Source organism: Urocitellus parryii, chromosome 9 (assembly GCF_045843805.1).
Source record: "Urocitellus parryii isolate mUroPar1 chromosome 9, mUroPar1.hap1, whole genome shotgun sequence".
Lineage (NCBI taxonomy): Eukaryota > Metazoa > Chordata > Mammalia > Rodentia > Sciuridae > Urocitellus > Urocitellus parryii.
This window is the reverse complement of record NC_135539.1, coordinates 35,882,732-35,904,230: the sequence shown is the minus strand read 5'-3', so window position 1 is coordinate 35,904,230 and position 21,499 is coordinate 35,882,732. Positions and strand designations below refer to the sequence as shown.

The window sequence follows — 21,499 nt, the reverse complement described above, 5'->3', positions numbered from 1 at the left end:
CACATTTGAGCCAAGTGGTGGAATAAGATTAATTTCTTTTTTCTTCTGGAGTTATTAATTGCTTCTTTTAAAAAATTGGTTGGGGCTGAGGATGTGGTAGAGCATTTGCCTAGCATGCATGAGGCCCTGGGTTTGTTCCCCAGAACTGCAAAATAAATAAATAGAAAATTTGCCAGATGTGAGCAACTTGCCAGTTTGACACAAGCCTCAGCATCTTAGTGAGGCCCTAAGCCACTCAGTGAGACCCTCTGGTATGCCCCCCACCCAAAAAAAATTGTTGGGATTATTATTATTTTTTTTTTTTCTAAGAGTCTCTAGCTTCCAGTCTCTTGATATATTTTACATTTGGTCATATTTATTGGATCACTGCCCCTTCTTTTCTTGGAGGTACTCTTCCTGGAATTTTCCATCTTCCTTCTCTTCTGGTTGGTTGGTCCTTGGGCCTGCCGTAGAACCATCCTCCTTCCAACTCTCTTTGCTCTGCTGTCATGTTGGACTCCTTATTTCCTGATTCCCACGCCTTCCGTTTCCTGTTTTCCTTCCTGGTGTCCACAGAGCACACTCTGCAGGAGTTTTCTGTGAAAGAGGACGTGGAAAGCAAATCTTCATGGCCTGGCATGCCTGAGAAATGCCTCAATTCCTCCTCCACACTTGAGTGACATTTTGGAACTAATTTCCCCCAAGGATTTTTTTTTTTTTTTTTTAATATTCCCCAAGGATTTTGAAGGCACATCCCAACAGAACTCACCTTCCACATTCCTATTTTTTGAGGAAGATGATACTGTTTTGATGCTTTGTGGTTGTTTTGATGCTGCAGGTGGAGCCCAGGGCCATTTTGATTCTTGATCTTTTTAGGTGAACTATTTTTTTTTCCCCCTTTTCCAAATGCTTAACACCTTCAGAACCACATAATAGTGAAGAGCACAGACTCTGAAATTCCTGATTTGGGCTTCAGCCCTTCCTGGTATGTGGCTTGTACAGTTTAACCTAACTACGCCTTGGTTCTCTCTGAAGTAGCTGCACTTGATGGTTGTCAGGACTAACTGAGTTTGTATACCTGGAACGTTGCCTAGCACAAAATACGCCTCACTGTTAATTACTGTTTTTCTTTGTACACTGTTTTTTTTTAAATATTTATTTAATTTTTTAGTTGTAGTTGGACACAATACCTTTATTTATTTATTTTTATGTGGTCCTGAGGCTCGAACCCAGGGCCTTGCACATGCTAGGTGAGTGCTCTAGTGTTGAGCCCCAGCCCCAGCCCTGTACACTATTGTTTTGAAGTTTGTGCTAGGGGGTCCTTTTGCATTTGCTGTGTTGGGTGCTACAAATGGCCATGTCAATCTGGAATTTTTTTTTTTTTTTTTTGTACTGGAGATTGACCTCAGGGGTGCTGTACCGCTGAGCTACATCCCTATCCCTTTTTATTTTTTATTTTTATTTCTCACTAAGTTGCTGAGTCTGGGTTCAAACTTATAATTCTCCTGTTTCAGCTTCCTGAGTCACTGGGATTACAGGTGGGTGCCACTGTGCCCAGTTTGACATTTTTATTGAATTATTATTTTTATTAGCAGTTTATAATTTGCACACACCCCCGCCCCCCTTTTCTTTTTTGCTGCTCTCTAGTACTACTAGTTAGATATCCGGAATCACCTGGACTGACCATTGAATTTCCTGTTTGTCTGCTTTCTAGATGTCCTCTATGATATCTTCTAGCTCTTTAATTTTTTTAACTTGGCTATCGTGTTTTTAATTTCTAAAAGTTTTCATAATGTAGGTGTCCGTCCTTCCTCCCTCCCTCCCTTCCTTCTGTAGTGCTGGTGATAGAATCCAGGATTTCATGCATGCAGATCCTGCATTCTCCCACTTGTTCAGAAATACCCAGGTGTCACAAGAAGCCAAACATGTGCTTGGAAGTGGGTTGTGGAGGCAAACATCATTCTTCTGCAGAAGGGCGTATCCCAGAGGCAATCCGAGGAGCATGCACACCCCTGGCAGGCAGTCTGCCTGTTTTTATCCCCAATACAGTGCTCCCCCTTACTTTGATTGAAGGAGCTGGGATACAATCTACCCAGTTAGCTAATTTTAAAATTGAGGTAGGCAAAGGGAAGGGGCTGTAATTAAAATGGCTACAGTTGGATCCAATTTAGGCCAATACTATATTCTGAAAATGGACCACTGGACTTTATTTTTCATACACTGAATTATATCACCAGCCCCCCTTTTGTTTTTTATAACATCCTATTCTTGTTTCATAGATACATTCATTCTCACCATTTGAATGATATTAATTTTATTTTTTTCCATGGAGTTTTCTCATGATCTATTTTTTCCAAGTCTGTTTTTCTTTTCTTTTCTTTTTAAAATAGCAATTTGTGTGTGTGTGTGTGTGTGTGTGTTTTAACTTTTATTTTATTTATATGTGGTGCTGAGAACTGAACCCAGGGCCTTACATGTGCTAGGCAAGTGCTCTACCGCTGAGCCACAACCCCATCTCTTTTCTGTTTGGTTTTTCATGTCAGAGACTTCAGTGGGTACCTACTAATTGACTCTCAGGTGTTTCATTATATTTAAGAAAGAGGCAGGAGGCCAGGTTTGTGGCTCAGTGGTAGAACGCTTACCTGGCATGTGTGAGGCACTGGGTTCGATCCCCAGCACCACATAAAAATAAAAACAAATAAAAAATAAATATATTGTGTACATCTACAACTAAAGAAATTATATATATATATATATATATATATATATATATATATATATAGTATTATTATTATTTTTTTTTTTAAAGAAAGAGGCATTACAGGGCTGGGATGTAGCTCAGTGGTAGAACACTTGCCTAACATGCACATGGCCCAGTGTCTTCCAATCCCCAGTATCTTAAAAAAAAAAAAAAGGCACCACAAAATAGGTGGGACTTCTATTCAGGTGTGGGGCTTATTGGCTGTAAAGAACTTTCCAAATATCTGTCTCTATTAAAAAGGCATTTTCTCTTTTTAATATTTATTTTTTAGTTATAGGTGGACACAATATCTTTCCTTCTTTCTTTCTTTTTTTATGTGCTGCTGAGCATCGAACCCAGGGCCTCACACATGCTAGGTGAGCTCTCTACCTCTGAGCCACAATCCCAGCCCAGAATTTTCTTTTTGATTTTGTAAATTTCAAAGGAGAGTCCTCCAGTTCCCAGCATGCCTGGCTTTCAGTCTGACTGCACCTCTCCCAAGAGCCGAGTGAGTGTTCCTGTGGGTTGAAGACCTGCTTAGATCCCTGGCTGGCTCTCTTTTGGTCCCCACGCCAGCTCTGAGAATTCATGCCCCCAGGGACTTTATCTTTCCTAGTAAGCAGAGGGCCCAACTGGGGGTGGGGGAGCCTCTAGATTCATCTGTGGGTGCAATCTGCTCCCTTGACTTCCACCACTGTCTGAGTCCTGACCATTAGAGGTGCCAGGGTCTCTGGGTTGAAGTCTCAGGAATGGCTTGTTTCTTGATCCAGTGCTTCAAGGATCATTATTTATTTATTTATTTAACATGGGGGATTGTATCCAGGGATGCTTAACCACGGAGCCACATCCCCAGCCCTTCTTTTCATTTTTTATTGAGATAGGGCCTCACCAACTTGCTGGCTTTGAACTTGCAACCCTCTTACCCCAGCCTCCCAAGCTGCTGGGATTACAGAGTGTGCACCACTGTACCTGGCCTGCTCTTTCTTTTTAAAAATTATTTGAGGTACTGAGGATTGAACCCGCGGGGGCTTTCCCACTGGGCTACATCTCCAGCCCTTTGAATCGTTTGAGACAGGATCCTGATACATTGCCCAAGCTGACCTGGAATTCGCGATCCTCCGGCCTCAGCCTCCCAAGTCGCTGGGATTGATCAGAGGCATGGGTGCACCATGGCCCTGGCTGTCCCTTCCCCTCTCTAGGGGAGTCCTCCTTAGGGAAGAAGTTCAATCAGTGGGGACATCCTGTAAAATGGCGTTAGTATGGAGGATGTCTGGAGTCCGGGAGCTCAGGCAGGTGGGGGTTTTGCATGCCAGGCCTTGCCTGCTCCCTGGTATTGTTGTGATACCCTGTATTTAAATCTGAGCACCTATTCTGTGAGGCCTGGTATCTGGTGGGAGCAGAACAAAGTCCCTGCATGTAGAGGGCCCAGACTTGGTGATGGGAGAGTGACCAGACCTGAGCTGGGTTGCCCAGCTTGTGATGTGGGTCTCTGCGGGGAGGAGCTGGGAGCTTGGCTGGAAGATGCTCACTAGGGGGACTGGCTGGAGATGCCCCATGGGTTGGGGAGGCTGGGTTGGCTCCATCTCCCTTAGGTCAGCCCCTTAGCCCTCCAGGGGGCCAGGTTGGCTATCATCAGGCTTGTATTGTCAGCCCAGTCCCCTCAGATACCGTCTTCTTGCTTCTTCAGTGGGAGCTTTGGATGGTGGCAGCAGCCACAGGTCCCCAGCCACAGTGCCAATGATGTGCAGGGTCAACCCCGCTTTACTTAGGGGACTACCATGAAGGCTATCCGTGAGGCACTGGGCCCAGTGTCTTACCTTATTTGCTGCTTTTATTTTATTATCATTTTTGATACTGGGAATTTAACTCAAGGACACTTTACCACTGAGCTATATCTTCCCCCGTCCCCCCCCCCCTTTTTTTTTTTAATTTTGAGACAAGGTCTCACTAAGTTGCTGAGGCTGACCTCTATCTTGTGATCCTCTTTTCTGAGCCTCCCGAGTCACTGGGATTACAGGAGTGTGCCATTGAGCACAGCTGCTTTCATTTTACTTTAGTAGAAAGTAAGGCACAGAGAGGTTGGGTCACTTTCTAAGGTCACACGGCGGCTGGCAAGTGAGGCATTGAAAAGCAAGGCCTGTTCTCTCTGCCAGAAAGCTGGGTGGTGGTGGGGGGGCTGTCTGGGAGAAGAGGCATTGGTAGGAATTTTTTCTTGCCTGTTCCCTTCATTGGCTCATTGTTGTTTATTTACTTGCTTTGGTTTTCGTAAATATGTCAATGTCAGAGTGCATGGAAATTACACGGAATGTAATGCTTACCACACTGTGTGCAGATTAGCTCTTGGCAGACCTTCCCTTTGTTTTGCAGCATTGGGGATCAAACCCGGGACCTCCCACATGGTAGGCAAGCACTCTACCCCTGAGCTACATCCCCAGTCCTTTGCAAAACCATTGATTGATTGATTGTACTGGGAATTAAATCCAGCGGTGCTTTACCCCTGAGCTACATTCCAGCCTTATTATTTTTTATTTTGAGACCCGGTCTCACTAAGTTGTTTAGGGTCTTGCTAGGTTTCTGAGGCTGGCCTCAAGCTTGCAATCCTCCTGCCTCAGCCTCCCAGAGTCATTGGAATTACAGATATGTGCTACCTCCCTCAGCTACAGTGGCTTAAAAAAAAAAAAAAAAAAATATATATATATATATATATATATATATATTAGTTGTAGATGTACACAATATCTTTATTTATTTTTATGTGGTGCTGAGGATCGAATCCAGTGCCTCACATGTGCAAGGCAAGCGCCCTACCCCTGAGCCACAATCCCAGCCCTACACTGCCTTATTTTTTAAGGAAACCCATTATTGGTATTTAAACTCCCCAAAGTGCACAGATTATAAGTGTATGGCTCAATTATTGTACCAACTAAACTCCCCTATGTGATCATCAGCCAGGTTAAAAACCCCAGAAGCCACCTTTAATTAAAGACTTCTCCCTGGGGAGCCCCTAGCCTGATGGGTGCCCAGGGGTCAGCGTGTTCTTGGACTGAGGGTCAGTGGAGCTACATGGTACCATCTCTCACGTCTGGAGTCTCCCCCTTGGTGGCGTCACCCTGGGGAAGTCTGTCCTCTGTGTTCTGTGTGACCGAAGTTCATTCCCTTAGGGAAGGGTGTCCCATCAGATGACTGTGCCGCTGTTTACCTTTCTGGCTGTTTGTTGTGGTTGTTTTCCACTTTCGACTGTCACTGGTAGGAAAGTTCTTGAACTCTGTCTTCAATGCATATCGTACGGTAGCAGCAGTCACAGTGTGGCTGGATGCGCAGGACTGTCTCCCGAGTGTAGCACCAAGTTCTCTTTGCAGCTAGGTGTTAATGTTTTTCCATCTTTTTTTTTTTTTTTTTTTTTTTTTTTTTTTTGCATTTTAACTATTCTGGTGAATGTGTGGGAAGTTTTCTTTTTTTTGTGGTCCTGGGGATGGAATATGGTAGGCATACACTCTACCTCTGAGCCACGGTCCAGCCCTGTAGTCGTTAATTCACTTTTCCCTGGTGGTTTAAGAAGGTGAATACCTTGCCATAAATTTACTAGCTGTTTGGACTTCCGTATTTATGACATCCTTTTCCCATTTGCATATCAAGTTGTATTTTTTCAAAAAAATATTTTTAGCTGCAGGTGGACCCAAGATCTTTTTTTTTTTTTTTTAAAAAGAGAGAGAGAGAGAGAGAGAATTTTAATATTTATTTTTTTAGTTCTTGGTGGACACAACATTTTTATTTGTATGTGGTGCTGAGGATCGAACCCGGGCCGCATGCATGTCAGGCGAGTGCGCTACTACTTGAGCCAAATTTCCAGCCCCAAGATCTTTATTTATTTATTTTTTAACGTGGTGCTGAGAATTGAACCCATTGCCCCACACATGCTAGGTAAATGTTCTACCACTGAGCCACAACCGCAGCCCTCAAGTTGCATTTTTCTTATTGATTTGCAAGAACTCTTTATATATTCTGGTTACAAGCCATATTAGTATAGATCTTCCATGCAGTGACTTGCTTTTTCTTTTACCTAGTGGTGTCATTTGATGAATAGAAGCTCCTAATTTTTATATAATCTAGCATATCAGTATTAACTTCATGGTTAGTGATGCTTTCATGGTCTTTAGGAAATCTTTGCCAGTGGGCTGGGGTACAACTCAGTGATAGGGCGCTTGTCTAGCATGCGTGAGTCCCTGAATTTCATCTGTAGCAACATAGAACATTTATAGCAACAGAAAACACACACACACACACACATATAAATGAGTAAATGAAAAATAAGAAAGATAAATCTTTTTTGGCACTTATAAAGTCTATTAAAATTTTTGTTTTATTGGCTTTTTAAAATTTTGTTTTTTAAATCCACTTATTTATGTGGACTTGATTTCTGTGAATGGTGTGAGGCAGTGGTCAAGATTTATAGCTTTTCCCTTATGCACGAGTCTGTCTCTGGGCTGCCCTGTCCCGTAGGTCTGACCACACTGCCATGTGCCAAGCTCTGGCTGGCTCCACTATTGCAGGTATGTGTGTTTTTTTTTTTTTTTCTTTCTTTTTTTTTTTTGTGTGTATGTGTTTGTGCTGGGGATTGAACCCAGGGCTTTGCACATTATAGGCAAGTGTTCTACCACTGAGCTACATCTCCAGCCCCTTTACATTTTTTTTTTTTTTTTTTTTTTTGCTGGGTTTGTGGCTCAGTGGTAGAGCGCTCTCCTAGCATGTGCGGGGCTCTGGGTTCCATCCTCAGCACCACCTAAAAATAAAATAAAGGTATTGTGTCCAACTACAACTAAAACAAAATATTTAATTTTTTTTTTTTTTTTTTTGCAATAGGATCTCTCTGAGTTGCCAGCCTGGCCTTGAACTTGTGATCCTCCTGCCTCAGCCTTCAGAGTTGCTAGGGTTACAAGTGTGCACCAGTGCGGTGCGGTCAGCAGTGTGTTGACACTTGATGGCTTGAGTCCTTGAACCCTGTTCTTCATCTTCAAGATTGCCTCTGCTATTCTCAACCCTTTGGGTTTCTGTGTAACATTTTTTAAGGGAAAAATTGTGATCATCACATAACACATTTTACCACCATCGTCATTTTTAAGCAGAGAGTTACCACCACCATCCATTTCCAGAACTTTCTCATCGTCTGGAACTCTGCACCCATTCCACACTGACTCCCACCCCTCCTTTCCTGTTCCCCTCCCCGATTTTCCCTCTCAGTGAATTTCACCAAATCCTCATCTAAGTGGAATCATACAGTATCTGTCCTTTGTCGTGGCAAGTGGCAGAACCTCCTTCCTTGCTGGGGTGGAGTGGCATTCCGTCCACAGGGACGGGTCGCATTGTGTTTCTCTGCTCATCTGTGGAGGGGCCCTGGGGTCGTTGGCGGCTTTGGGCTATTGTGAATAGTGCTGCGGTGGACGTGGGGGTGCAGATATCTGCTCCAATCCCTGCTTTCAATGTCGGAGTCATTTCTAGAGTTTCTCCGTTGGTATGTGTGTACACACGCTCACACTCTGCGGGGTCTTGATCAGTACTGATTCCCTGTTCAGGTCAGCGTGGCTGCGTTGAGCGTCGCAGGCGTTACCCACGTGCTAATGCAAACCAGGTTGGCCTGGTTGTTTCCTTGGGAGGATCCCCCCACGAGGGCTGAGCATCTTCAGGCCTGGAGAAGGCCCGTGATTTACCTTCCTGAGGCTGGGACCCAATAGCTGGCTCTGTGCTCCCCGTCGCTGGGCTGCTTCTCACTCTCACCCTCCACAATCAGCTAAAATTTTGCTGATTTTGACAGATGAAGGTGACATCACCGTGTTTTAACACTTCTTTGTGAAGCCAACGTCATTGAAGTGTTTCCTGATTTCGACCCTGTACAGGTCTTGCCCTATGGATTGCTTGGGATTTTTAGGAAGGACAAGCCGGAACGTGGGTCCATTCTCTGGCTCAGTTTCTAGCAGTGTCGTAGAAACATCTAAGCCAAGTGTCGGTGTTTGGCGGGAATGGGCTCTTTCCTGAGTAACAGCCCTGATTGGGTCATGCTGAGGGGTTCTCTTAGTCTCTGTTGACATCTTCAGGGATGTTCAGTGCGGTTGCTTGGAAAGGCCAGGTCTTTTTTTTTTTTTTTTTTTTTAAGGTACCAGGGATTAAATTCAGGGGCACTTGATCACTGAGCCATATCCCCAGTCCTATTTTGTATTTTATTTAGAGACAGGGTCTCACTGAATTGCTTAGCACCTGGCTTTTGCTGAGGCTGGCTTTGAACTTGTGATTCTCCGGTCTCAGCCTCCCTAGCTGCTGGGATTACAGGTGTGTGCCACCATGCCTGGAGAGGCCAGACCATTTTTAAATGTAAAAGGCTGGGGCTGGGGGTATGGGTCACAGGTAGAGCACTTGCCTAGCATGTGCAAGACCTTGGGTTCCGTCACTAGCATGGGGCAGGGGGAGAAATATATTTGCTTTCTGTATTTGGTAACAAAGGGGCCTTTGGGATTGAAGAGAGGCAGCCACAGCCTAGTGGACGCTCCATGGCTTGTGTCTGGTGGTGTTGCTGAGTGGAAAAGTGTAGTGTTGGAGTCAGAGTCTTTTTCTCCTTTTCCATAGAAAGGATAGGGGAAATGAAGCCCTTGGCAAGCCCCATATAGGCCTTGTGACCTTGTGGCTCCCCCCATTCTTAGATACTAATTGATCACTTACTGTGTGCACTGAGGATGAAGTCAACCAAGACCCACGTGGTAATGCAAACTAGGGCTAAATCCGGCTCACTTCCTGCTTCTGTAAATAAAGTTTTATTGGAACAAAGCATTACTCAATAGCTTATTGCAAGCTGCTTTTCTTGCAGTGGGAGCAGAGCCGATAAATAGGGAACTGAGGTCTCATCAGCAGTGGAAAGCACTGGAGAAACACATTCTGGGAAGGTGTGCAGTGGGTTGCAACTTAAAATAGGGTGTGGCTAGAGATGGCCTGGTTCCTCAGAGTCGCCTGAGCTCTGGAAGAGGAGTGAGGGTGTGTGTAGTAGGGTATGTGTATTTGCTTTCCTGTGGCTGGGTCCTTACTGTTTACCAAACCTCCATACCCACCACGTCCTCATCCTCATCCGGCTTCCAACAGCAAGGGCTGCAGGAGCCCAGTGCGGGAGTCCCACCTTCCCACTGGGATTCGTTCTGAGACCCTCAGTGGATCCCTGAGACTGCAGATAGCAACGATCCCTACATAGACTAGGTTGTTTCTTATATATTCCTACCTGGGACAAGTTTATTTACAAATTAGGTACCCTAAGAGATTAAGAATAGCTATTAACAAAATAGAACAATGGAAACAATATACTAGAATATATTGTTGTGTGAATGTGGTGTCTCTGGAAGTTCTGCACGGTACTTACCCTTCTAGGATCCGCATGATAAGGTGAAGTGAGGGGGACGGCGTGGGCATTGGGACCTAGTGTTAGGCAGAAGCACGGCTGCACTGAGATGGCTACTAAGTGATTGATGGGTGGGTAGCGTATACAGCCTGCATACGCTGCACAGAAGGATGATTAAGCTCTCCTTGGGAGCACAGCTAGCATTGCTCAGAATGGCATGCAGTTTAAAACTTATCAACAGGGAGTGGCAGTGCATACCTGTAGGCCCAGCTGCCCGGGAGGGGAGGCTGAGACAGGAGGATCGCTTGAGCCCAGGAATTTGAGGTCATCCTGGATAACATTGTGAGACCCCTCCCCATCTCAAACAGATAAACAGACTTATTGTTTCTTTCTGGAATTTTTCATGTAATATCTATGGGGCCTTGGCTGAAACTGTGGATAAGGGAGGATTGCTGTATATAGCCCAGCTTGTGGAGGGGTCCTTAGCGGCCCCATCCATTACAAAGGCAGGATTCCACAGGCCCACGTCAGCGCTGTCTCACCACCTCTCTGCCAGGGACCTGGCATCCAGCAGCCCCTGAGAGAGCCCCAGCCCCCGCACATGAGAGCCCTTGGAGGGGGGAAGCACCTTGTCTGGACTCCAATTCCACTCCCTGGTCACCTGGCCAGCCCTGAGTCTCTGCCTGTGTCCCTCCTTGGAAATCCCGGACACTGTGACTCCTTCCTTTGGTGGCTATGAGAATGACACAAGCCAATCATGAGTGTGCTTGGCTCACCACCTGGCATATAGTGAAAGGGCTCCAGAAGTTATTTTTATTGTTAATGTTATTGAATATTTGCGCAACGAGCAGAGACACCCAGGTAGATGCCCGTTGTGTCTGGGCGTCGGGGGGCCCTTGTTTGCCCCCACCTTGCAGAGCCCTTGGGTGTTGCTGGACTCATGTTCGTGGTGCAGGGTGGAATGTTTAACTCCTGACTCACGAGCTCCTTGAATACCTGGTGCTTCCTTTCTGAGCCTCACTTTTGCTCTGTGTGATGCATTGACCTGTTTAGGATTAGAGGTCGTCCGTGCGATTGAATTTGGCCAAATGTGACTTGTTTCTGGAGCTGAGACTTTTTTATTTTCGTACCAGGGAATGAACTCAGGGGCATTTGACCACTGAGCCACATCCCCAGCTCTATTTTGTATTTTATTTAGAGACAGGGTCTCAATGAGTTGCTTTAGCGCCTCGCTTTCATGGAGGCTGGTGATCCTCCTGCCTCAGCCTCCCAAGCCGCTGGGATGTCAGGTGTGCGCCACTATGCCCGGCTGGAGCTGAGACTTTTGAGGGAGGAGAATGGTGACTTCTTTACTCCAGAGGCCTTGGCTCCGTGCTCACCCCTTAAAAAAGAGCAGAGCTTTTCTTTCCTGCTACTCACTGAAGCGGCGTCCGCAGAGAGGTGATCAGATCCCTCCTGGGGACCTTCACGGTTAGGTGTACCTTCCCATCCCAGGGGCCACAGTTGGGGGCTGGGGTAGGGAAGAGGCAGAAGCAGAGCCCAGGCATGGATGGGGGTGTTGTTGGCGTGGGGTCCTGAGCCTGGTGCTTGTGACACTGTAGGTGCCAGGCTCCATACTGACTTGGTCATTGGCTCAGTCATCCTGGACAGCCTCCTGAGTCTCAGTTTCTTCTTTTTTTTTTTTTGGGGGGGGGTTACCAGGGATTGAACTCAGGGGCACTCGTCCACTGAGCTGCATCCCCAGTCCTATTCTGTATTTTATTTAGAGACAGGGTCTCACTGAGTTGCTTAGCACCTCACTATTGCTGAGGCTGGCTTTGAACCCATGATCCTCCTGCCTCAGCCTCCTGAGCGGCTGGAATTACAGGCGTGTGCCACTACATCTGGCCTCAGTTTCTTACTCTGTAAAATAAGGGGAACAGGAACTCCCAGGGCTGCAGGGGTGCGTGTGAGCCAGGATCCGGGAAGGGTCGCTAGGGCTCTGCGGGCAGTGAGATGTGGCTCTGGACTAGGAAGCCAGGCAGCGGTAGCATTTTATTTTTTAATTTTTTTTTTAAATGGAAGGGAAATTCACATAACACGAAATTAACTGTTGGGAAAATTGTACAGTTCAGTGATATTTAGTGCTTTCATAATGAGCAAACACCAACTCCCTTGTTTCACAATTTGAGTTTTTCTTCTAAGCGAGGACAAATGGCATTTGGGTGGAGAAAGTGGCCCCACTTGGACCCTGACCTTGGAGGAGTTGCTTCTCTTCTCTGAGCCCCAGGTTTTGCGACCATAAATAAGAAGAATAACAATAGCAGCTGACATTACACGGCACTTGGTGCCAGATGATGTTCAAAGCATTTTACTGAATAGGAGCTCGTTTAATCTCGGCATCAGCCCTGGGGGGGCAGCTGTTACTACAGTATCCACTCCGCACAGCCTGGGGAAATTAAGAAAATTACCCCAAATCACAGAACCAGTGGTCCTGAGAGCCAGGATCTGCCTCCCTGCTCTCCCGTGGTGACCTCTGGCGGATTCTCCCCATGGAGACGGTGTCCACTCCTGCCCACGGTCTGTACTTTACGGCTCCCTTTACTTTACCAGAATGTTGCTAAATGAAACCTAAATTAATTAAAATACAATGAAATAAAAAATGCAGTTCCTTCGTCTCCCTGGTCACATTTCAAGTGCTCAGTAGCCACACGTGTGACCGGTGGTTCCTGCATTGCAAGCACAGACGCCGAGCTGCTGTGGGCCCTGTCGGCCTAGCGCTGTTGGATGTCATGTATGACCCCACCTGATGGACACAGAGGTGGTTTGCAGTTTGTGGAGGATGACAGGCAGGACGGTGGAGAAAGGGAACGTGGTGTGTGTGTGTGTGTGTGTGTGTGTGTGTGTGTGTGTGTGTGTGTTTTCATGCATGCGTGTCGGGGACCCTTGTGTGACTACTCAGAAGGAGGCATTTAGATGTGAGTTGTTGGGCTCTGGAGCTGGTCTGAGTTTCTGTCCCAGCTCGGCTCTGTCCCCATTTGCATGCCTGTGTGACCTTGGGTTGTCAATCATCCCCTCTCCACAAAAGGCCTGGGTGAGGATTGGGTGAGTTGCTTTTCCAGAGGGGGTTAGGCACCTGTGGTGCCCGCTGCTCATGCAGTTAGCTTGGCTGTTTTCTCTGCCGTATCTGTGTTAGGTTTTGACAGCTATTGGTCTTGGCTCTTAAGGTGTCAAGTAAGATAATTATGGTGAGCAGCTTGGCAGGAGGTCTTCAGTCACCAGGGGGCGGCCGGGGAACCTCCATCAGGAGGCCAGGCTGGAGGGAAGGAAACCCCACCTCAGGGATTCTTTGAGAGGCCACTGAGCTCTGGTCCTGTCACTGTCCCCTAGACCTCTGCAGCCAGTAAACTGGAGGTGGCCACTGTTCGATTCTGTGGCAGGGTGTGAGCAACTGGTGGTCGTGGGTGTTGGTATGAGAGTCTGGAGACACTGGCCACACATGGCCAGGGGCAGCTGCCATCCTCACTCCAGCTCAGGGAGGCTAGGTAGAATGGCCCAGGGTGGCAGGTGGCCTTCAGGGTTTGTGGAGTCCCTCTGTGTGTCAGGGGCTGCCCTGACCTTCTGTCCACATCCTAATGTGTGTCTGGGCTCTGGCTCTGGGGGCATTAGAAATAATGCTCAGCCTGTTGGCCCAAAGGGGATGTCCCTGGGGCGGGGGCTGGCCCTGGGCACAGGACGTGTGGGAAGCAGAATGTCCCACTGTCAATTAGGGAGCCGCTTGGTGGGAAGAGATGGGCATGTGACCATGGTCAGATGACACAGATGGGTCTGCTTGGACCATGTGGCTGCCGGAGGTCTTCTTGAGGCCCAGGGAAGGCTGAGGGAGGCCAAGGGAGGCTGAGGGAGGCCAAGGGAGGGCCGAGGGGCTGGGGCGGGTACCTGGGGTGTGCAAAGCCGGAAGCCTGCCTGATTGACATCCAACTGTGGTGTTGGGCACCTGCTTGTGCCAGCAGTCCCTGTCCTCACCCCGCTCCAGCCGCAGCAAGCCGGGCGGTAGGCCCACCTTAGAGCTGCCCAGCCCTGGGTTTCCCCAGCTGCCCCCGCCCAGCCCCTAGGGAGGGAGTTGGGGCACCGTTGAGGCCGTGTGGCAGGCAGGAGCCGTTGGTGGCATCCGGGCCCAGTGCCTCTCCAGCCCGGGGCGCTGCTGGGCAGGTTTCACAAGCCCAGGCAGGGGCAGGCCTGGCCGCTGGGCTTCCGCGAGCCGGGGCAGGAAGAGCTGGCGGCTGATGTAAGCCCTTGCGCAAACCTCTGGCTGCTGGCTTCCGGAGCCTTCCACCACCCGCTTGTCACGCCAAGGAGGAAGCCTGGGGCTCGGCTGGGCCACATGGATGGACTGAGTGGCCACCATGGCTCTGGGGCCCGAGGGTGTGGCGCTGGAGTCTGGTGAGGGGCCGGGTTGGGGTGTGGGGGGCTGGACACAGGCTGCGGGGATGGGCCTGTGGCTCAGGGCCGCCCCCGTGGCTCTGCTGCCGCTCCCTCCACTCTGGGGGACCCCAGCGGGGCCTGTGGCCCTCATGACCTGTTTCTTTACATGTACCCGAAGGAGCTGGGGTGGACCCTGGGATCTGTGCCACTGGGAGGTGGCAGTTTGCACTGGTCTGCAGATCCTGCAGGGGGCTGTGGCAGGACCCAGGCCCCCTGGGCACCTGAGCCAGTCATACTCTGCCTGCAAAGTCACTAACTCTTCTGTGCTGCCCGCCAACAGTGCCCAACTCCCAGGGACACAGGAGGGTTCCTTGTCCCAGGTTCGCAGGCCTCCCTTTCACCTGTGACCTGGAGTCCTGCCAGGTCCTTCCCGTGGAGGGCAGGATGCTTGGACTTGGGGCAGAGCCACTGGGTGGCAGCAAAGAGGCCTCCTGTCTGGGCCTGGCAGTTGGGGCACGGCATGGCTGGGCTCCGTTTCCCTCCAGGCAGCCGCAGTTCCCCTGGCAGGGGCCCTGGGACTGCACAGTCCTGTTTTCCAGAGGGACGGCCCCCAGCAGGACTCCCTTCCACCTGTCTGAGCTGCCGTGTTCGCCGTCCCCATTTGTCCCGATTCATGCCCTGTTCCCCTGTGGCCCGGTGGTGCCAGCGCGGGCTCTGGGATGCCCACTGGTGTGCACGACTAGCTCCCTGGCTGTGTGACCAGGCTCCTCCCGTCTCTGAGCCTTGGTCACTCGTGGGCGGCTGAGCACCTGGAGGGCCCTGGGCACGTCCAGGGCTGCTGTGGGGTCCTCAGGATAGTCGTTCTTCTGGAGGGTGCCCTCCCTGATTCAGGAGCTCCACTGAGCTCAGAATGGGGATCCAAGCCCCCCACTTCCTTGCTCTGTGGCTTTGGGGGGGGTCTCTGTTCCTCTCAGGCTTCCATCTGCAAATGGGGAGAACGGTGCCCCTCAGACCAGGCTGGGTCTGCAGCAGGGAGCTCCTGGTGCCCTGGTGGGGTGTGCTGGGGGGCTCTGTCCTGGGTTCCTTCCTGGGGCCTGCAGCTTCTCTCCAGCCCCGGGTCTGGTTGAGCTGCCCTGGGTCCACTCGGGGGCCAGGGTGGGGTGGGGAGGCCTCTGTGGCTTCCTGGCCAGTGCTCCGCTGAGCTCGGTGGGGGAAAGCTGGAGTCTTGGGGCGGTGGGTGGGGGTGGCAGCTGCCTGGCTGGCTGCTTGAAAGCCCCCCTTCTCTCTGCAGGCGAGGCCTTCTTGGGCAGCTTTGTGGCCAGCGGGATGGGGCCCTCGGCCTCATCCCAAGGGAGCCCGGTGCCCCTGCCCTCTGACCTCTCCTTCCGCTCCCCTACCCCCAGCAACCTGCCCATGGTGCAGCTGTGGGCCGCCCACGCCCATGAAGGTAAGGAGCGTGCCAGGCGGGCGGGGCTGAGGGCTGCTGGGCTGCTGTCCCCACCATTCTGGCAATTTTATGTCCCTAGCACTTTTCAAGTTTGCCCCCACCCCTCCACCTCCACCCTCCTTATCATGGCCAGTGAGCCCAGCCCTGGCCATCTGACCTCCCTGTTGTTCCTCAAATGCCAGGTGCTTCCTCTAGTTGCTGTCACAGGGCCTTTGCACAAGCTGTTCCTTCTGCTTGCAGCCCCTCACCCCTGCCCCCTGGACGTCTCCTGCCTGTGTCCTTCAGGGCCTGGCTCGGATACCTCCTTTCTTCAGTGTTCCCATGGTAACGGCAGATTTACCTGTGTGATTATTCCCTAACCATCGGCTGACTTGGCCGTCAGAGTGAGCTCTGTAGGCGGGGCCTGGTACATTCTGCTTGTGCCTGGTGCACAATAGGCTGGTGACTAACGTGGGAGCCTGGGACTGGGTCCACCAGCCTCTTTGGTTGCAGCTCTGCAGGGGTGCTTGTTGTGGGGTCTGTGGGCCTGGCTCGAGGCCCACCCTGAACAAACTCTGGACCTCCTGGAGGCTTCCTCCTTCCATCGGTGAAGGCAGGGGCCTCCCCACCCCTGGCTCTGGTGGGTTTTGGATGCTGACACTCTGACCTGCCTCCATCCTCCTGGGGAGCCTGTGCACTCCCCCCAGATCCTAGAAGCCTGAAGCTCTGGGAGTCCACCCTCATGTTGAGGGCTCTCTGGGCCTTTCCCCGCTCCCTGTCTCCCCACTTCCTCCTGGGGTCTCACATCTGGGTTATGAGCACTCACCAGGATCTTGCATCCCCCGGGGTGGGGCTGCAGGAGGCGACATGTTCCTCAGGAGGCAACAGCTGCAGCCAGAGGTATCCCCAACCCCAGGGCTCCTGCCAAGCCTTAAACCACACGGTCCTCACTGTCCTGGGGAGGCCACTGAGGCCCCTCCTGCCAGGCCCCTCTGGGTAGGCCTCTGTATCTGGGAACAGGATTGTGTGCTCTGCACGGAGGGGGCCATCCTGCCTCAGCTGGGTGTTCGCTGTGGGCCTGGGATGCCGGGTGGCTCTGCTGGCCAGCTTGATCCTCAGACCTCCTGAGATTTTTTTCTCTTCTGTCAACAAGTCTTGGTGAATAGTAACACTAAGGATGGCAAACACATGCCATGCTTTCCGGGTCCCTGGTACTGCCTGCTCAGGGTCACTTTGTCCTCAGCTGTAGTTTTGGGGTGGGGGCTGTTTTGCCCATTTTACAGACAAGAGGCCAGAGGGATCTGACCCTGCCCCAGAGCACTGATAACGGGATAATGTGCATCAGGGACTCCTTTGTTTTGTGATTGTTGTTAATGTCGTCATGAGATGATGCCAGGGGAAGAGCCATCAGCCCGTGGGCTAGTGACAGGTCCTGCCTCCCTGGCCTCATAGGTAGCAACTAGGACATAGCGTATCTGGGTTCCTTAGGGACCTCCAGTAGGACCCCAGGCTCAGGCAGAACGTCAGGACCTTTGCCCAGTGCCACTGTTGGCCCTCCTGGCCTCCTTGCACCCTGCCAGGTGGCCTCTTGTCCTCATTCCTCTTGGGCTTCTTGATTCTCTTGTCTGTGGCTGCCCTTTCCTCTCTTTGTCCTGTGAGGCCCTGAGTCTGGGCATTGATGGTGGGGAGTCCTTTTGAAAGCCTGGGGGGACCCTTGAAGGATGGGAGATCTGGCAGCCAGAGATCCTGGGTCCAATAAGGTTCCAAAAAGGTGAGTGACCAGCCCTGGGGCACATAGCAGAGAAGGGGTCCATTAAAACTGCTCCTCTGGGGTCCACGTTAGTCTGAGGGGTCTAATGACCTCAGTTCAAAGCCAGACTCCTCTGCTGTGTGACCGTGGGCAAGTGCCCCTCTCCAAGTCCTTTTTTCCTGTCTGTAAATGAGATATTAAATGAGGTGTTTTTTTGCTGGGTGCGGTGGCGCACACCTGTGATCTCAGCGGCTTGGGAGGCTGAGGCAGGATCACGAGTTCAAAGCCAGCCTCAGCAACGTCGAGGCGCTAAGCAACTCAGGGAGACCCTGCCTCTAAATAAAATACAAAATAGTGCTGGGGGTGTGGCTCAGTGGTTGAGAGCCCCTGAGTTCAGTCCCTGGTACCAGATTTTGAGGTTTCAAGCGTAAAAACAGCAGCAGGGCAGGCTATGCTTTTGTGGCCGTCAGCGTCCCCTCCTGGGAGGATCCATTCTGACCCTCTTCCTGGGGGTTTGAGGAGCCAAGCCCCTGCGGGCTGCCTGGGACTGGAGGGAGGCCTACAGTGGCATGGCTGGGAGGGGGACAAGTGTCTCTCTGGAAGCTGGCGTTAAACCTCGGATTCCCTGCACCAGGGGGCTGATGGCCAAAATGGTTTGTTTCCAAGAAAACGCTGAGAGGAAGCTCCTGTGAGAGGCATAAGTGATGCAGCCCTTTTTATTTTCTCTTGCAGGCTTCTCCCACCTGCCCAGCGGGCTGTACCCATCCTACCTCCACCTGACCCACCTGGAACCCCCCAGTAGCGGGAGTCCCCTCCTCAGCCAGCTGGGCCAGCCCAGCATCTTTGATACCCAGAAAGGTCAGGGAATAGAAGTGGGTGGGACTGTGGGGGCTGGGGAGGGTGGACTTTCTCAGGGGCTTTTCTGGGGCCCTCACTAGAACCCTGGCCAGCTTCCCAGCTGTTTCCTTTTTTCATGGCTCTTGGGACCCCAGGACCTTGTGCATTCTAGCAAAGTGCTCAACTTCTGAGTGATGCCTGCTGAAGAGGCCTTTTTGGGATCTCAGCCCCTAAGGACTCCTGCAGGTGTACTGGGTTGCCCACAGTCTTCTGGCATCTTCCAGATGTGGTCTCCCTAACCATGTTGCCCTCTGGGCAGCTAAAATGACCTTTGGCATCTCTCCATTTTACAGCGGAGGATACTGAGTCTCAGGAAGGTTAGATGGCCAGCTGGAGATTTCAGCTTGGTTTCAGGAGCCTACCCTCCCATCGACTGTCCCAGCATGCTCCTGCTCATCCTGGGGACACAGGGCCCTGTCCCCAGTACATGGCATCCTGGTGGAGGGTGGGCAGTGGGCCCCGCTCATTCTGTGCTCCTCTCTGCAGATGGCTTCTACCTGCCCACGCCAGGACCCCCAGGCGCCCTGCATTCTCATGCGCCCTCCTCCAGGACTCCTAGTGGTCACTCCTCAGGCACCCCGGCCAAGTCGTCCCGGGAAGGTGCAGCCAAGGAGCGCCGCGGCGGGGAGCCGCCCCCATTGTTCGGCAAGAAGGACCCACGGGCACGCGAGGAGGCAGCTGGGCCACGTGGTGTGGTGGACCTGACCCAGGAGGCGCGGGCTGAGGGCCGCCAGGACCGTGGACCCCCGCGCCTAGCTGAGCGCCTATCGCCCTTCCTGGCCGAGGCCAAGGGCAAGAGCGCCCTGCAGCCCTCGGCCCTGGGCATGTGCAACGGCGTGGCGGACACCGGGCTGCCTGCGCTGGTGGTGGAGGCCGGCCGCAGTGGCACCAAGGAGGTGGCCCGGCCGGATGAGAGCTCGCGACTGCTGCGGCGCGCGGAGGCCCTGCTGCCTGCGCCGCGCCCCTGCCCCTCGCCGCTGCCCCCACCGCCACCCAAGGGGCCGCCGGCGCCCCCAGCCCCTGCGCCCACCGGTGTCTACACCGTGTTCCGTGAGCCGGGCCGTGAGCACCGCGTGGTGGCGCCCACCTTCGTGCCTTCCGTGGAGGCCTTCGACGAGCGCGCGGGGCCCATCCAGATTGCATCGCAGGCGCGCGACGCCCGGGGCCGAGAGCGTGAGGTGGGCAGGCCTGGGGTGCTGCAGGGGCCGGGCTCCCCGCGGCCGGAGCGGCCCGAGGTCCTGCGCGAGAAGAGCTCCGTCATCCGCTCGCTCAAGCGCCCCACTCCCGCCGACGCCCTTCCGGCCCGCGCCTTGCGCGCCTCCCCGGACTCACGCACCTACCTGCCGGCCAAGGAGCTGCCCAAGCCCGAAGTGGAGCCAAGACCCTGCGAGCGCACGCCCCGCGGCCCTGCAGCCGCCCAGCAGGCCGCCAAGCTCTTTGGCCTGGAACCTGCGAGGCCTCCTGCGCCCACCGGCCCCGAGCACAAGTGGAAGCCTTTTGAGCTGGGCAACTTTGCCACTACGCAGATGGCCGTGCTGGCCGCCCAACACCACCATGCCAGCCGTGCCGAGGAGGAGGCCGCCGCCGCCTCCAAGAAAGCCTACCTGGACCCCGGGGGTGCCCTGCCCCGGGCCTCGGCCACCATTGGCCGGCCTGGGGCCGACCTGCATCCCTCAGCCCACGCCCCCGGAGAGGCCTCCGCCATGCAGAGCCTCATCAAGTACAGTGGCAGCTTTGCCCGGGAGGCGGTGGCCGTGCGCCCAGGTGGCTGTGGCAAGAAGAGCCCTTTTGGAGGCCTGGGCACCATGAAGCCGGAGCCCGCCCTCACAACCACGGCTGCCTCCCGCTCCCAGGCCCGGCTCCCCCATCCTGGTGGCCCAGCAGCGGGCGGGACCCGGCAACTGAAGCGGGACCCAGAGAGACCCGAGAGTGCCAAAGCCTTTGGGCGGGAGGGCTCTGGTGCCCAGGGGGAGGCTGAAGTGCGACACCCACCAGTGGGCATTGCTGTGGCTGTAGCTCGACAGAAGGACAGTGGCGGCAGTGGCCGACTGGGACCTGGGCTGGTGGACCAGGAGCGCTCCTTGTCTCTGAGCAACGTCAAAGGTAGGTCTTGGGCCCCACCCTGGCCCCTTCTCACTCCACGCTGTACCCCTGGTTGGGGGTTGGCCTCCTGAACCTCTCTTTTTGCACCCTCAAGTGCCTGCCTTCCCCGAACTGTTTGCTGTTTGTCCCACTTGTGTGCTTGGGCACTTTTGAAACTTTTAATGTTTTTATTTTGCACATGGAATGGTGTATAAGGTGCAGAAAAGGGGAAACAAGAAAAAGGACCAGTATATTTTTCCCAGCGCCTTGAACACTTTCATCTCTTTTCCCAAAATCATTTTCCTGTGCAGTTTGCTTCGGCCTGCAGAGCTCCTCGTGCACACATGATCTTGGGTCTGTGCGTTGTTCCCATATTACTAAGCTGGGTTGTTTCCCCTGCTATTGCAAACTCTATAAAGTATCATTTTTTATGGCCTTTAATATTCTGTGGAGAGCACGCACCAGCAGGTAGCGCAGTTCAGGTCTCCATTCCCTGGTGGGCATTTTAGTTTTTCCCTGCTCTGATGTTTTGTGTTCAGAACGGTTGCATGGAATATTTTTGTGCATTGCACCTTGGTGATATTTTGAGTCATTTTTCTAAGAATAGAGGTTCCTAAGAATAGACTAGCCTTAGGCTTTGGATTCTAAGTCCTTGAGGGAGATAACTCGGCCTTATGTATTTCAACATCCCCCAGCATGGGCCTGGTGCATAGTAGGTATTTGATAAATCAATGAATGAGGGAATGTGTATGAGGGATAGAAACTAGTGTCCTAAAGTTCATTTGGATCTTGACTTTTACTACCTCAGGTATTGTTCCCCTCCCTGCCAGTAGTGGGGATTGAACCTGG

At 52.1% G+C, this 21,499-nt stretch overlaps 1 protein-coding gene across 10 annotated transcripts in view; it reads left to right on the top strand.

The window, feature by feature from the left end:
* The window catches only part of Tnrc18 (trinucleotide repeat containing 18), a 90,015-nt gene that overhangs the window by 9,637 nt on the left and 58,879 nt on the right, over positions 1-21,499 (top strand). For 5 of the 10 annotated variants that reach the window (XM_026407165.2, XM_077803044.1, XM_077803046.1 and 2 more), the window contains exons 3-5: positions 15,787-15,942; positions 18,404-18,529; positions 19,055-20,671. In XM_026407165.2, the coding sequence (XP_026262950.2) occupies positions 15,787-15,942; positions 18,404-18,529; positions 19,055-20,671 (1,899 nt within the window). Of the gene's footprint in view, positions 1-14,470; positions 14,514-15,786; positions 15,943-18,403; positions 18,530-19,054; positions 20,672-21,499 lie in introns of those variants that run through there. The other 5 variants (XM_026407169.2, XM_026407168.2, XM_077803048.1 and 2 more) reach the window with 2 other exon arrangements.